The 15614-nt window shown below is 43.3% G+C and overlaps 1 protein-coding gene across 1 annotated transcript; it reads right to left on the minus strand.

Annotated features, from left to right (window-relative positions):
- Positions 1-473: 473 nt before the first annotated feature.
- On the minus strand, positions 474-15610 carry UTP25 (UTP25 small subunit processome component). The gene is made up of 12 exons (XM_054193716.1): positions 15461-15610; positions 14192-14231; positions 12746-12995; positions 11754-11960; positions 9535-9623; positions 7742-8152; positions 6440-6659; positions 4204-4406; positions 3034-3216; positions 2276-2388; positions 1610-1855; positions 474-828 (listed from the first exon to the last, which is right to left on the minus strand). Exons 1-12 carry the CDS (start codon positions 15559-15561, stop codon positions 582-584), a joined length of 2310 nt encoding a protein of 769 aa, XP_054049691.1. The 5' UTR covers positions 15562-15610; the 3' UTR covers positions 474-581.
- Between the last annotated feature and the right edge of the window lie 4 nt (positions 15611-15614).

Here is a 15614-nt window from a genome sequence, read left to right on the forward strand (position 1 = left end):
GTAAACAGGAGGCAGAGATATTTACATCACTCCGGGGAAAAAAACCCCCAGAGCTCCTACTCAAGCACATTCATTGATTCTCATACTCACAACTGTCAGGTTGTAGTAAGTTCAACGCTCATTCAACAATACTTTTATGCCGAAGAGCCTTCGCCTGCACCTCCCTTACACAAGCTTGCAGAACAGTGCCCGCATTGATATTTGGGCACATTTTTTCCCCTAGATTAAAGGGAAAAGTTGCCTTTGATCAAAGGTGACTTTGCTGCACCTGAAAATTAAGTGAAGCAATCCAACCAGAAGTTATTTATCACAGCATCAGTCTTTACTGACCAGTGGGTTTTTCAATATACAAAAAGAATAGTTCTGGATTCATTTTGTTTCTATAAGAAGCAGCCTGCAAGCCCTGCTTTCTTGAACGACATCCTTTGTTTCTTGTCAGACAGAGTGCTGAAATGAACAATTTCAACAGAGTATTTAGTAAAAGGGAGTAAAAAGTTTAATACTTTTTTAAAAAACAACATCAAAAAGTGCATTGGGAGTAAAATCCAGGTCCATCCAGTCGTCTAAATCTGCAACATCACTTATTCATTTTCTCCCGTAACAAAGAGGTGCACATCTTTCTTGGACTGTAGCATTTGAGCTGTGCGATCTATGCCAACCACCGCAGCCAATTTCTGAGCATCATACTTGGAGTAGAGCACAGTACAGGTCCAAGTAGCATCCGCTCCGTTGTCTGTGGCCTTCATCATATTACAAATCTCACTGTAGAAGTGGGAGTAGGTTGGTAACTCATAGAAAATGAGGTTCCTGATGCCTTTTATCACATACCTGTAGTAGGAAAAAACCAAAAAAGTAACATTGTCGCAAATTTTTACAAAATGTGCACGTTAAAACATCAGTCCTATCTCGATTCTTCCAATTTCCATCAACTCCAATGCACATCAGTTGTAGCTCAACTCTACGAACCCAAAAAACTAAACACAGCCGTGGAGCTGAGCGGTGGGGGGTATCTACCACTGCCAGGCACTGTGACTTCCTCTGAAGTACAGACCACCTCCAGTTTCTGCAATATTCAGCCTCTTCGGCTTGGATTTTAAGCCAGTGAAGCCTGATCAGACTTGACCCTCATGAAACTTTTCATATCGCCAAAACTTCTTCTGCTAATAGGAAAAACTGTTCCATTAGGAACTTCTAAACAGCTCCAGTCAGGACACAGCAAATTTTCCAGGTGGCCTCAGCTTGCTGTATTGCGTTATTGAACCAATTACACATCCTTTTCCAGGATTTTATGCAATTATTGTGGCGCAGACGAACACAAATAAAAGGCACAATGAATCCCATCTTGCAGGCTATATCATCCTGTCCTGACATCAGTGGAACTTGGCAGCACTTACCTTCCTGAATAAAGCCCTGGGCATACCAAAGTATTAGAGTCTCTGCAAGGGACTGCTGACAGCATGCAAAAAAATTTAAAGTAAACTGAAAAGCTCTTACTTCAGTCAAAGAAGTCCTCAGAGAGATCCAAGAGATTCAAAAAGCAATATAACCCGTCTATGCTTAAGGTCAGACTACACACGCAACTCAGAGGAAAACTCAGTCCACAATTCACCTTTTGTAAAAGTGGAAGCGCTCAGTCAACAATAAAAACTGCTTCTCTCCCTTGAGAAAGAACCGTCTCGCTCTGCAGACGCCACCCTTCTTAGTGTATTCACAAATGTGAGTAAAATTCAGATCCTCTTTCTTGAAATAATTTCGAAGACGCACATAGTCAAAATATGATGGAACATAAATGAGCGTGTGCGACATGATGGCATCGCGGTACTCAGGCAAAACTTTGTTGATGAAAAACTGAAACCTGCATTCAGAAAACAAATATGTTTTAACCAGAGTTAACGCTTGGCTTTCCAATACTGATATGACCTCAAATAGGAATATCATCAGACAGCAGACTACAGAATATTTTGACGACGTTTTCCCCCTCTTTAACTTCGTAAGATTTCTACATGCGTAGAAGACAAAAGGCAAAAGCTTTATCAGTACTACAGTTATGGCAGAGACTCAAATTCCTTTCCCAGACTTTATTCTCCATTATCTTTGGCAAAGAGAAGTTCAGTGTTCCCTTCCACCTGTGCAGAGCCTACCCTGCATCTGCAGACTAACGAAGGCGTACTTCTGTGGCGAAATCATATTGCGCTCTGCAGGAAACATTATGCTCAACTAAATCTGAAGTTGCAGTCATTAGGGCATAGCAAAATAAGTCTGGAACACAGAGTACCTTGTCTCTATTACAGAAGTTATATTTTCAGCTTCTAGCCTCCGAAAAACATGAGGAAGCTGGACCACAACGTGGCTAATGGAGCCACTGAGTGGTACATTGCGGACAGCCACCTGCAAGAGGAAAGCAGGACATTTAGAGAAGCAGCGTTTCAAAGGCAGCCACACTCCAGCCAGCTTTCTGCTCCTAACTCACACCTGCACGCAATGCACAAGGCTGTTCTTAAAGAAAGCACCAATAAAAAACCATACACACACCCGATCTGTGAAATATACACGACCACTGCTTATGCTCTGACTTCCCTACATTTGAGACAGGAAAAGTAAAAACCTTTGTTGTCTCTTTCTTTCAAAGTAACAGCAGTTTGTTCTTCTTATACAGTGGGGGGGGGGGGAAAGGAAGCAGGCAAACCCTCCGTTTAACAAGAAAATAAATAAAACAAGATAACTTATGTGTGTCAAATTAAGGAAAAAACCAAAATCTGATTTCTGACATGAGACAGCTACCCATGAAAGAAAAGGATCAAATTAAGTATCGCTGCAAAAAGAGTAGTTCTTCATGCCTTTGGCACTGCGTTAGAAATTGTCATGCAGCGCCATGGAGACTCAGACTGAAATACTTGGGTACTGGAAGTGATTGGCACACAGTCTTTCTACAATTGAGTTATGGAATTTTTCCATGCACTGGGTTTTCTGTTCTTCTCCCCCTCCCTTACACCAGCATGTAAAAGAAGGCTCACAGCTCATCTGTGAACTCACCTGCCCCATGTAATTAAAGCAGTGTTTGTTGAAGATGGAGTTAATCTGGGGATCCTGAAGAGCGCTGAACAGCAGCGTCTGGCGGTAGTACTTGGACCAGTTATTGAGATTCAGCATTCGCACTCGGGAAAAGTCTACCCCGTGGGGCTCCAGAGGCAGCAGGTTAATGTGCTTCATCAGATGCTACACAGAGAGACGGAAACACATTGCTACAGACTGACATCCCTGCACCCAGACTGCAGCGAGAAAGGGGGCATGGATGAGCAACGCAGCACAGAATATAGAACAGCAGTGATCTCCTAAGACATGACTGTCTGGAATTTATTGACCACAGCGAGAGTAATTTACTTGATTTCCTGCCACAGAACTGAAAGCTACCATCGCTTTAGTCATCAGTAACCTCTGCTTCCAGTCTTCTCCCATGGGGCAAGTGTAATGCATTTGTTTGTATTAAAGTCAACTGGCCCAAGGTTTCTGAGCTGAAAGACCCATCCATTCAGGGAGAGTTTGGGTGCAAGCGAAGAAATTCACCTTGTTTTGGCCTCACTGAATAATGCCTAGGACTGGCATCGTTGCTGCCCCAAAGGGAAAAACAGGAAACCAAAAAGCGTGGGTGCTACTGCATACTAGGCATGATCCCAGAGCAGTATTTTCATTACACGTACAGGAAAATCTTCATACTGTTTAACTTCAGGCATGACTAATGCTTAGTATCTCTACAGTCAGTGGAGACAGGCACCAGCTCCTATTGCTTTCTGGAGGAACCTGAATTAGGCTGTACAGATTCGTCTCACACGACTGCAATCTGACTGAGACACTGGGCAGTCAGACAGCTGGCATATTTTCTCCCAGATGTGATTAAAGGAATCATCATTATCTCCTCCTGTAAGATAATTAAAATTGTCTAAAGAAATTTCTGATGAAATATGCCACTAAAGCACAAAATACCAAGATTTATGGAGAACAGGTGCTGAATACTACCCAAAGCCTCTAGAAAGATTATTTTTAGTATAAGGGAAATAACAGGATGGAGGCAGGAAAAGGAACAAACATACACGTCTGGAATCAAGTAAGTAAAAAACCAGCGATACTGTTCACTGCCAGAACTAAGTTATATCAGACTAACGAAACACGGTACAACACAAAAATGAATACATACGGAAAACGCACCAGAACGTGTTCCCAATTCTGCATCAGGTAAATATCTGCTTGATCAATTATGAGAATTTCTATTGATGATAGGAAATCAAAATCTCTCTTCTTCTCCCCCTCCGCCCCAATAATAGTCCTCATACCCAGGGGAGAGGCAATGATGATATCCGATGAGTAAAATGGTGCATACAGTCTCATACTCTTTTGAAGAATTGCAACCCCTGCCCAACAACAACCAACAACGTTTTCTTAGTTAAGGTCAATTATCAACCATATTCTTCCAACAGGCTCTGTAACTATAACTCCCTATATTTCCTCTCTCTTAACACATACTAAAGATTATAGCTGGACAAAACCAATCTGTCTGAAATTCTTCTTTCCCTGAAAAGCGCTTACCCACCCCCATTTGACAAGCATTTGACAGATTTTCGTGAAGTTCAGCAAACTCCTTCACGAGTACTCTTTTCCCATATTTTTCATAGTCTGGACTTTTTTTTTTACTGAAACACATTTTTTTGTGTGTGTGATTTTCTGCTAAAAAGGGTGATGAGAGGGCATAAGGAAAAAAAAAGAAGTAGAAATTATTAACTATTCCCTAAATCCTAGACTTTGGTCTCTGCCATTAAGTACTACAGAAACTGTTACCTTCATCTGTCATGAAAGGTTCAGTGTGGACCTCTTGACTATAAACTGCCTTTATTCACACGGCCATGAGAGTTGCTATTAGAACACAAAGGGAAAGGTTCTTCATGTGATGATGACTAAAAGCATAACCAGTCTTGCACCTTCCCTGGCATTGCCGCTCACACCGCATGTTCCGGTGTACATGCCAAACTAGCTTACACATCACCTCTTGTTTTAAAGAATGAAAAAGGATGGAATCAAAGGCGTTTGTTACCTACACTGTAACTACATGGCGACATTGCTAAGACCCACAGTTTTCTGATCTTAAAAATCGAGGTAGTCTGGGCCATATTCACACCACCTGCTACAGTCTGCCCAACAAAGACGTCTCTGCAACTCTCTGTGTGAAGCCAGCTATCACGGACACAGCTGAAAGCGCTTGCAAGTATTTCACACAGATATCAATAAGGACCCCTCCTGCTATCTATTTTAACCCAATGATAAAAATGGAAACAAAAAGGAAGGCACAATTGGTTGAATTTCCAGGAAGAAGATATCACTTGTCACAGCATATACACACTGTAACAACATCAAGTCTTTTTCCTGTTTAAAAATGCGCAAAGGTTGTTTTAGTAAGGCATAACAAATGTGTTTTAAATTAGATCTTTGTGCAGAAGTAACAGGGTGTGAGGCACAGTAAGAAAGAATAATTATTCTGCTTCTGTGATTTGCTTCTGCAAGTAACAGCATTGAAAGTTACTTCAAGCATTTCTTCACACCTAGTAAGTGGATCAAGCAGACTGCAGTACGGGAGAGGACTGAAAGGAAAATTATTATGCTACTGAGAGTAAGATGCTCTCAGCCAGAGAGGTATTCACTGGGGAAGGAAGAAAGACTGAGCGGGACCTGCTTGCATCTTCCACTGTATCATTAAATGTCTTGGGAGGCCAATTTATCTTTCAAGGGGCAATAATTTCAAAAGCCTCTGATCTGTCAAGTTAGATAAACTGCCTACTCATCATGGCAGCTCCAGGAACCAAGCCGCTAGCTAATTCCCTGCATACTGAGTTACTAAACCAGCATGAGATTACAGTATTATGAAATAGTCAAATTCGCTGCTTGTCCAACAGTCCTACTTGCTGGCTACCCCTTTGCTTTCATGAAAATCATAGGCAACACAGTAGAAAACTGCTTTGCTCAGTAACTGAGCTTTAATTTTGTTCCAACCGTTACTGACTGCAAGAGACATTGTGAATAGGCTGATTAAACCTAAGAGTTTGTGGTTGTTTGTTTTTTTTTTTTAATAACGTGAAAGACTTTGCTGCTTAATCAAGGCTATCCTCTCTAAAATGAGGTGTGGGCAGTCCTGCTACAATAAAGCAATCATTGCATTTTAAGTGATTCTGAACTTGATGTGAAAGTCATGACTTTTTTATTTTCTCTTCAAGTTCTGGCAGGGCAAGAAAGATTTTTATGAAAATCCAAGTTGCCAGTGCAAAACGAGCATGAATACTACAGAGCCTAGAGTCTCGCCAGAACTTCCAGCCCTGATAGTTCCTACACATTTAGGAAAACTTGTTACTTCTCAGTTCTTTACAACCTAAAAATCATCTGTTCAGTAGGTCATTACCAATTCTGAAGTGGTCATCAATGTTGCCAGCAAAGACAGCTTCATAATCTTCGGGTCTTTTCAGGTTGGGGGGTTTCTCTTCTGGGTCAAAGCCAAACTCCCCTTTGAAGCGCTTTTTGTTACTTACATCTATTTTTCTCTTTTCATTCACTTCAAGAAGACTGATGAAAATATGCACAATTCGCAAAGCACATTCCCTGAAGGGCACTATCATCAGCACCTGCGTAGATCAACAGTTACAACAGAAAAACCCATATAATACGAACACTCACAGTTAACTGCATTTTAAGTAATTTTTATTACTTAGAGCTGCCCTCGTGGTGCATCCCAACAATCAAGACAAAACAATTCTGACATGCAGCGTGGAGGGAGGATGCGCTGGGACGCAGTGCACTCATGAACAGGTACTGGCCAGCAGCTCAGTTTGGTTCCCCATCTCACACCCAGGGTATCATTGCAGGGGAATTGAAAACTAAGCATGTTCTCCTGTTCTCCCTACTCCTCAAGCAAGCAAGAGCTCCCCCACACACAGACAGGGTCAACGGCTGGCTCCTGGATGGGTGGCAATGGCCTCTGCACAGCACTCTGAAAAATGGCCAACTGGGGATCAACACAGAAACCAAAGGCATTTGTCAGATGTGCAGCAAACACTGAAACCCAACTTTGAAGCTGTTCAACAGGTAGTTGACACCGCCAGCGACAGGCTAGCCCTAGTTGGAGTCACCTGGTTATCAACTAGAAGACGCTGGGAATCCAGGGAGCCTTGGTTTGAGGCTCGCTCCATCAACTATGACGGGTGGCCTCGACAACGGGACTGGGACTCCCTGAGGTCTCCCAGGTACAGAAAGATCCTTCCACACAGGCAAGTCCTTACAAGTGGCTAAGGGCAAAAAAAAATAATTCTGGGACATCCCACATTGGGTGACAGCTTACACTACCTGCACTAACACTGAAGACTGATGTGGAGGCCCCTTTCTGTACTGGTAGATTTAGAAATGGGAGCAGAAAAAGGCAACATGTCAGCCTGTAGCAATAGAGGGACAAAGAAAAAGAGAAGTCAAACTTGTGACTCGGCACAGAAACAGGCTGGCTAACAACCCTGCGCTCACTGCTTCTCACAGGGCGTTTGCCCTGGCCATGGCAAACAACTTCCAGGCACGATAAAGATGATAAAGGCACAGGAACATGTTCCCTGAGAGAGCAGCAACAGAAATACTTCGGGATAAACTACCAGGATGTTTATATAGCCTGATGAGACAGCCAGGTGGGGATGTGGGAATCACATTAATGAAGCTCCGTTACCTTAGGTCTAGTGAGCCCCTGGTCCCTGTAGTCATCATTGTCAGGCCCTGGCTTTTGGTCCCTTCGTTTGGCATTGTTGCTGAGCACCTGGGCATTTGCCTTCAGAACATGGTTCAAGGCATGCAAGCAGTAAGCATGCTGGATTTCTTCTCCATTTGTTAAAGCATTTCTTTCTGGATAGAACAAGTCCCGGTATGTATTCATGATACAGAAGAGCTCTCTTTGTAGCGGGGTGAAAAAGGCATCGCTTGGTTTGTTCATTGAGGACAGGTACTGTTTATTCACTTTTGGCCAAGTATATTCTAAAGGCTTGTGAAGATAAAGCTGTTTCACATCCACTTCTTTGTCTGCTTTCAAAGTTTTATGTTTCTCCAAAGTGGAAGAAAAAGTTAGTTGGCCCAGCCTTGGCCACTGAAAAAAAACAACAAAGAGAAGTCATATGTACCAAACTTAGTACACTTAAAAGCACATCACCACAGCTCGCAGTTTGATCAAGTTCGTGAAACTTGAGAAATCTCTTTTCATAATACAAGTTGATTTCCCCCCCCCCCCCAATACACAATCTCTTGCTTAGCCTATCAGGGTAAATAACAATAAACTTGAGCTCAGCAGATCTGGATGTATTTCGCAGTGTTGTGTCTATAACTGTCCTCATTTTACAGATAAGAAAAGCAAGGAAGGATGTCATTTCTGCCTAACCCAGCCAGCAAATAAATGGCACAAACCAGGGACAAAATGAGAACCCTGGAGTCCGACTATGCTTACAGATCAGCTGCACTGAGGTATGTACGTTGTTTTAAGATGAAAACAAAACCCTGTTAGGGACTAAACCCTGAAGTTGTGAATCAGTTGCTAAATACAATCTTATTGGAGTCTATCTGATTTTGAGAGCAAAAGCTATCAAAGTAGTAGTGGAAAACTCTAAACTTTAAGCCTTCTGCCATGCAAGTTGTCCCTATCTATCTCCACAAAGTAGCTACACCAAGTTAAGCAAAGATACATCATGCGTTGCTTCAGGTGGCATTGGTATTTTTGGCTACCACATTCCAAAAAGAAAAAAATAAAATAAAACTTAAAAATCACAGCTTTCTCTCTGACTGACTAACCATTGGATATCTTCCAATGTATGTCACCCAGCATATGGCTGACCAGAATGTAAAGCAACCCTCCAAAACAAAATCACATGTGAAAAAGTTAGGAAGCAGAAGTTTGTCTAAAAATGAGTATTTTAAAAGACAATATTCTCTCTCAAGCAACGAGGTGGTTTTCTGGTACTATAATTCACCTATTACTTCCAGTATTAACCATATAAGTATTAAATTCCCCTTTACCGGCTTGTAAACGTGTCCAGAGATACAGCTACCTTGTGCCGAAGTAAAGTGCATCGTAAGGATTTGTAAGACTGTGCATGGTCACCTCACAAGTTCAGCTGCAGAGCACATCCCTGGCATTATGCTACCACTCAGAAACCAGTCCTGTTTCTACCTGGTGCCAAGAGTACTAAACCTGTGGTTTTGGGACTACTAGCAATCAAAGTCTAAAACTGTGTTTTTCAGACGTGTTGCCATATGCCTCTGTAACAGCAGACTTTAGATTTCAACTCTCGCTCAGCGCTAGGTGAAGAAGAAAACACTTCAGCAACCACAGAGTGACAAAATCTTGACGATTCCAGTGCCAACGGGTAATAACAATTATGAATCTACGTCACTTGTATTAAAAAAAAAAAAAAAAAAAAAGAGTTATTTTAATCCAGGCATCTTTAGGAACTCTGGACGGCTGCAGAACACTGTTACCTTGCTTTGACTTGAAGTTTTAGGAAGCGTAGACATTTTTTCTACTTCTTTTTCTTCAAGTTCTTTGTCCATGTGCTGTTTAAATGGATCTATTTATAACAACAACAAAAAAATATCCTGAGAACTATTGTAGCTAATACTGGAATCAAGTTTCAAGACGAATTTGCAAATGAGACGAACAGTTTCCATGCTGGCCAATGCCACAGTTAAAACTAGTTATTTCAAAGCACTTGGAGATGAGAAAAAGGATGTCAAATTCTCTCTACAAGAACAGATTTGACAGATTGCTTTAAAAAAAAAAAGAAAAAGAAGCACTTATGGAAGTACTAGAACTTTCAATCACAAAACAAATGTTGGACAGGAAAGCATTCTGTAGCAGAAAACATTGTGGCAATTTTCTGCCTTAAGCTCTGCCACATCCATCCCTTGCAGGTGACATAGGTTGTCAACAGTAAAGGCCCAAGTGAACTTAACTGCCTTTCTTAATTTGTAAACATTTCTGCCCAGGGCTTTGCATCTTTGGCCAGTGATTGACATATATACACACACACATATATACCCACACACACACAGTTTGTGATAAAGCAGAGAAAGGGAGGTTTTGGGGAAGGGTGGCAAAAATTGCCTGAAGTGAGCAAAAGTCTGATTTATCTAATCAGCATTTCTTTTTGGAAAGGAAAGGAGAGGCAAGTAACTGTAAACTCATATTATATTCAAAGACACTGGCATGCACAAGTCACATGCAAAGCTTATTTTGAAAACCAAGTTCTGTACACTGCTTGTAGCACAGCAGCCCTCACTGCATAAAAAAAACTAATTAGAGAACACTAGTGCTTGCCAAAGGATATCTAGCCCACGTACAAGTTATCCAGGCAAAAGTCAAGACATTTGCTAATTACGACACTGTTGAAAATATCTTCCCAGCAAGGCAAATGAAGAGGATACCATTTCATTTTACTACAGGTTCTCTCTTCAGTTGAGTTTTCCTGATTCCAGTGTTTCTCAGATAAAGTAGAGGGAATAATGTGAAGCATTTTCAGGAATTCCAGTGACCCCAGGACCAGAAATCCATCCCCTTTCTGCTATCTTAGGTGACTAATTTTCTGTAATAGATTATAAAGCCACTTCCAAACTACAGGAACCCACTGAAAAGTAGTGCATCACTTAGAGGTTGAACAAAGCTGTTAGGATACTTAGCATGCAGTTGGAGAGCTACGGTTCTCATTAAAATGCAATGCCAACAGCCTAAGTAATATTCTCATGGTAACAAGAACGAGCTGTTTTTTCTATCACATGGCCCTTTGATGCTTCCACACATTTCATGTATCAACTAGGCTGCCTCCCAGATCTAATGTCAGCTGCTGCTCCAGGATGACAAGCCAGCATCACTAGGGATGCTACAAACATATTTCACTCTCTCAAACTATGCCATCTGATATTAAAACCACAGAGCATGAAATACGAATAGAAGCTCTGCAAGTGCCAATGTGTGGCATATCACCAAAACATCACACACCCGTGCACACAGTTATTTGTATTATGCATGGTGGGACGACTCCAACACCGGAGCTCAGATTGCACCCATCAGCGCACTGCGGCGTTGAGATTCTGGTCTACACCCTTAAAAGATACCACGCAGATGCACCACTGGTGCCTCATGCCTTCCCGATCCGGGTGCAGTCAGACTCCTCTCCTCTGCATAACCTTCAAAATTCAGAGAGACCTAAGCATTTGTCTAAATTACTGTGGCTGCTCCAAGCTTCCCAGAATCTCACATCTAACTCCACTGGGTTGTGAAGGATGCCCTCACAGGTCAGCTTTGTGATTATCTCCTGTGCCAAGAATATCTTCCACAGTCAAGTGCTTGCAGGGCCCTTCATATTACACTAGCTTTTTCAACTACTATTAAAGCAACAGAACAAGATAACACTCTCCATGCACATTTCTAGTTCCTGATACTTCAAGCTTTATCGGCCATAACAGAAACTACGCGCAAATCCCGGTCCACAGGGGCTACAGAAAACAAATGGTTCAGCTACACGTCTGCATTAGCATTAAGTGTCTCTTATGTAACCATCTCACATGTGGGCAATACAATGAATAATGTAGCGGAAGAATTCAGAAGCTATATAGCATATCATTAGGGTGTTTGATAATTTACACATTCACAGACACTCCTCTAGAGGCAGATGACTAAACACAAACATACTGTGTTTTACCTTCTGAAAAGGCTTGTGAAGAATTGCTGTCTCTCTTATCTGCGTTGCAATCTCCACTCTCCTCTTCCATGAAATTGGTTTCCAAGCTAAATTCAGATTCGTGTTTCACATCAGTAAACTCCTCAATTACTTCATGACTTGGGTCACAAGAGGTATCTGCGCCATCAGCCTGCTCTTGGCCGAGCGTCTGCTCTGCTGTGTCTGTAGCTGTGAATCGTTAGAGAGAGAAAGGGGTTACGTTCTCCTGGAAAAGTTACTGCCTGTAGCTATAACTCCTGCTAGCCTGGTTGTTCCCTTTGAGTTACCAATTTTTTTCTCCCAATACTCTATCCAAAAAGATAAAAGCAGGCTTTGTATTCTACAGTAAAGATGACTTTTGGCTAGTGTGCCAAATGTGACAGAATACACAACATGTGTTTCCCCAGAGAAAATTAAGGAAATAACCTTTTTGGGGAATATAAGTTTTCGTTTCCACTGACCCCAAATAACTGAAAATAATAAAAAGTTGACTCCTGTCTCACAGAATTTCTTTGCAGTCTTCATGAATGAGGATGCCTCGTCATAAAGATGGGGGTTTTCTTCCAATTTATATATTCTTTCCTCTGCTACGAGGCAAACCTTTCTATCCTCTCGGTGGCAGCAGCCAAGCCAGATGCTGTGTGAGAGAACAGCTTGCGTCTCCCATGAGTGGGTGAGAACCCCTGGTATGCTGCTCCATGTGGATTTCCCCTGTGCTGCCGCACAAACAACATCTGAGGAAGCAGCAGCGGGCTGTCTGCCGGAAAATGAGCACAGCTACCCTCTGCCCTGCTAAATCCTTCAGCGGCAGCTGCTGCTCCCACCCACACAGAGGCAATGGAGCAACAGAGTCCCCAAGCCAGAAGAGCACCCAGCCAACAAGCCAGTCTACACCATGATCCTGGCTAAAAATATGTTATTCAAACTTTCTAACTGAAACAACATTTACCAAAGCATAGGAAAAGACAAACTACCTTCTTCCTGCTCCGGTACATCATTCTTATCTTCTTCACCTCCATCTGCCTCTCTGGTGTCCTGGGACCCTTCACTGTCCATTTCTGCCTCGCTTTCCCCAGCTTCTTCTGATTCACTTTCATCATCATCTTCCTCACTCTCAGACTCAGGAGAGGTCTTCAGGGTAGCCAGGAGCTTATGATATACAGAGACCTGTTCCACTTCAGTCTCTGAATCGCTTTCTGCACTTGATTTATCAGAGTTCTCAGACTGGAAGGGAAAAACACAAGTGTAATAGCAACAACAGTAACACCCTAATAGGCAGCAGGCAAATACCCGCAACCTCCGGTTCTCATGTTATGTTTTCCCTCTCCCATCCTACCCTTATACAGATGCAGTGGAATTTTTCAAAAATCACCATTGTATGCAAATAGTTACACCTGACACCTCCATTTAGATTTTGAAAGCATCTTGGTAGACTAAGGCTGAAGTGCCTCATTCTGCACTGATTTGACTTAGAGCATCACAAAATTTGGTTCTTTCAGTCTCAGCTGAGTGAGGACATTTGATCTCTACAGACAAGACGTTTACTGAACTGGCACTGGATTTTCCTAAGAAAACCACACAGGGAGCGAAAATTTTAGAAGGGCACGCATACAAGGGACAGAGCACACTGAAAAAGCTTCTGGCTTTCAAGGAGATAAGTGACATAGCTGTCAGTTGACAACAGGCCACCGGGGAGTCGGTCAGGTTTGGCTCAGCCGTAAAGCTGTAAGCTTCAAAGAAGCCCGACTCAGAGCCAGTTCTGTCCCGAGCTTTCAAAAACCAATGGCAGAGTGCGAAGGTATAGCCAAAATTATAGTGAAACCAGGAGGATAAGCACAGTGCCATTTATTTCTTTCTTAGCTCCTTTCAGCCCAAAGAAGAAAAACCAGCAAATAGGGTATTAATGCAAAAAATTGCTACGGGAAACAAATGAACAAAACTAACTAATTCTTCCACACTGAAACTTTGAAGTCTTTTATTAATCTGATGACAAAGAAGGTTACCAAATCCTGACTGAAGGAAAAGTAAAGCACTGGTAATCTAAAGAAAAGGAATGAGCATTAACATATTTCTTCGTTCAACAGAGAATGAAACATCTCCTAACTTGTGCAACACTAAGTTTATTAACATTATTAAAATAAGTTAAAGCAAGATTGACTTTTCACTGTGGCTAAGTAATATGCAAAAAAACCAAGAAGAGCTATGTTATTTCCTGCTGCTTCTGCCCTCTCATGGTATGACAGTTTTGAGTAGAGAACAATTCAGAGCCACACAAAAATCACATTCTTTTTTTTTTGTTTCCTAAATGCAGGTTTTCTAAAGACAATAACATTAATAACTTGGTAATGTGAAGTGCTAAGTGTTTCACTTCACTGAACTACACAAAAATGAAAGTAAGGAAGAAATAAAAAATTTATTACCAGTTCACAGATTTGAGTTGCTTCTGGTCTTCCAGACACCCTGAAAACAAAGCATTTAAATATCTTACTCCGTCAATGATGGCACACACAGGGTAAAAGAAATGAGGGGGAGAAGGAATTGATGAGTTATAGAAGTCTTAGAAAAGTTAAAAGAAAAGTAACCCTAAGAGGTTACCCTCTCAGGTGACACTGCACTCCGTATGTGAAGCCCACATGCTCAAGCATTATAACTGTTCAAGAAGTGAAATATTTTAAAGCAGAATCTGTCTTTCATTGGAAGATCAGATGTTAAAAGGAATCTAAGGAATCCAACTACAAGGGTAGTTTGTACAACAAAGTTACCTCTAGCACTAAATATTGATCTTTGAAGTGAGGAAAGCGGCACATACTACAGCATTAATTAACTAGCCTTAGGACTGCAAATCTGCAAACGAGACTCTGTACAAGCTGGGCTTAAACTAACCTCAACTCTTTCAGAAAGACAGGGAGCCTTGAGTGGGGTCAGAGCGTCATTGCACAGGGCGAGGCACAAGATGCTGCTCCCTGTTAGGCCAGGACTCTGCCTTCCGTCCCGAGCCACTAAAGGCATATAATGTTGAAGTGAACGGGTGACCTGACATCGTCTTCCTCGCGGGCTTCTAGGACTTTACAGCAGCATATGATCACCCAGCATTCGGACTAAGGAGCTCATTCCTCGCAAGTTCACATGGGGGTCCAAATGTACAGCGCCCTTTGTTTGACAGACGGGCACCCTGCGGGGGCAGCCAGGCTCCCGGTCACACCAGACCGTCAGTGCTGCACTTCGCGGCACCAGAGCAGCGGGTGGAACGACGGGTGGCAAAGCTGGAGCCCTGATAAGCCAAGGGACTGACCCAGCGCCAAAGGTGGAGCCCACCTCACGCTCCTGCGCTTGCCCAGGCCGCACGGCAGCCGCCGGGCCGCTCGGGAAGACTTCACCACATTCCTCGCAAGCAAATCCGAGCCCAGATTTTCTGCCTTCCCCGCTTCCTTCGAGATTTCAAGCTCAGGAGCGGCAGTGCGAAGCGCAGAGGCGGCTCCCCTCCTTCCCTCGGGAGCACAGGGAAAGGAGGCGGCGCACCGGCCGCCGTGCGGGCCGGCCCGGGGCCGAGCGGGGCTGTTCGGGCCCGCAGCCCCAGGACAGCCGGGCCCCCGGCTCCTACGGCCGCCCCGGGCTCCCGGCGCAGGCCCCGCAGTGAAGGAGCGGCCCCGGCGGCCGCTGGACGCCAGCCCACCCGTCCCGTCCCTCACTTGTCATAGAAGGGGTGCTCCTCCCCGAACTCCCTCAGGTGCTTCTTCTGCCTCTTGCTCAGGCTGCGCAGCAGCTCCCGCCCGCCCCGCCGCTTCCCCATGCCGGCCCGCGTGGGGAGCTCCGCCGCGCTTTACGGCACGCCGGCGGCGCGGC

Source organism: Rissa tridactyla, chromosome 3 (genome assembly GCF_028500815.1).
Source record: "Rissa tridactyla isolate bRisTri1 chromosome 3, bRisTri1.patW.cur.20221130, whole genome shotgun sequence".
In the NCBI taxonomy this organism is placed as follows: Eukaryota; Metazoa; Chordata; class Aves; order Charadriiformes; family Laridae; genus Rissa; species Rissa tridactyla.

Excerpts from the sequence above, each read along its gene's own strand:
- UTP25 (XM_054193716.1), bottom strand. The coding sequence starts at position 15,561 with ATGGGGAAGCGGCGGGGCGGGCGGGAGCTGCTGCGCAGCCTGAGCAAG. Across the intron at positions 8,153-9,534 it reads AAACTTCAAGTCAAAGCAAG|TGGCCAAGGCTGGGCCAACT; the intron begins GTAACAGTGTTC and ends GTTTTTTTTCAG. Across the intron at positions 1,856-2,275 it reads ACTTCTGTAATAGAGACAAG|GTTTCAGTTTTTCATCAACA; the intron begins GTACTCTGTGTT and ends TTCTGAATGCAG.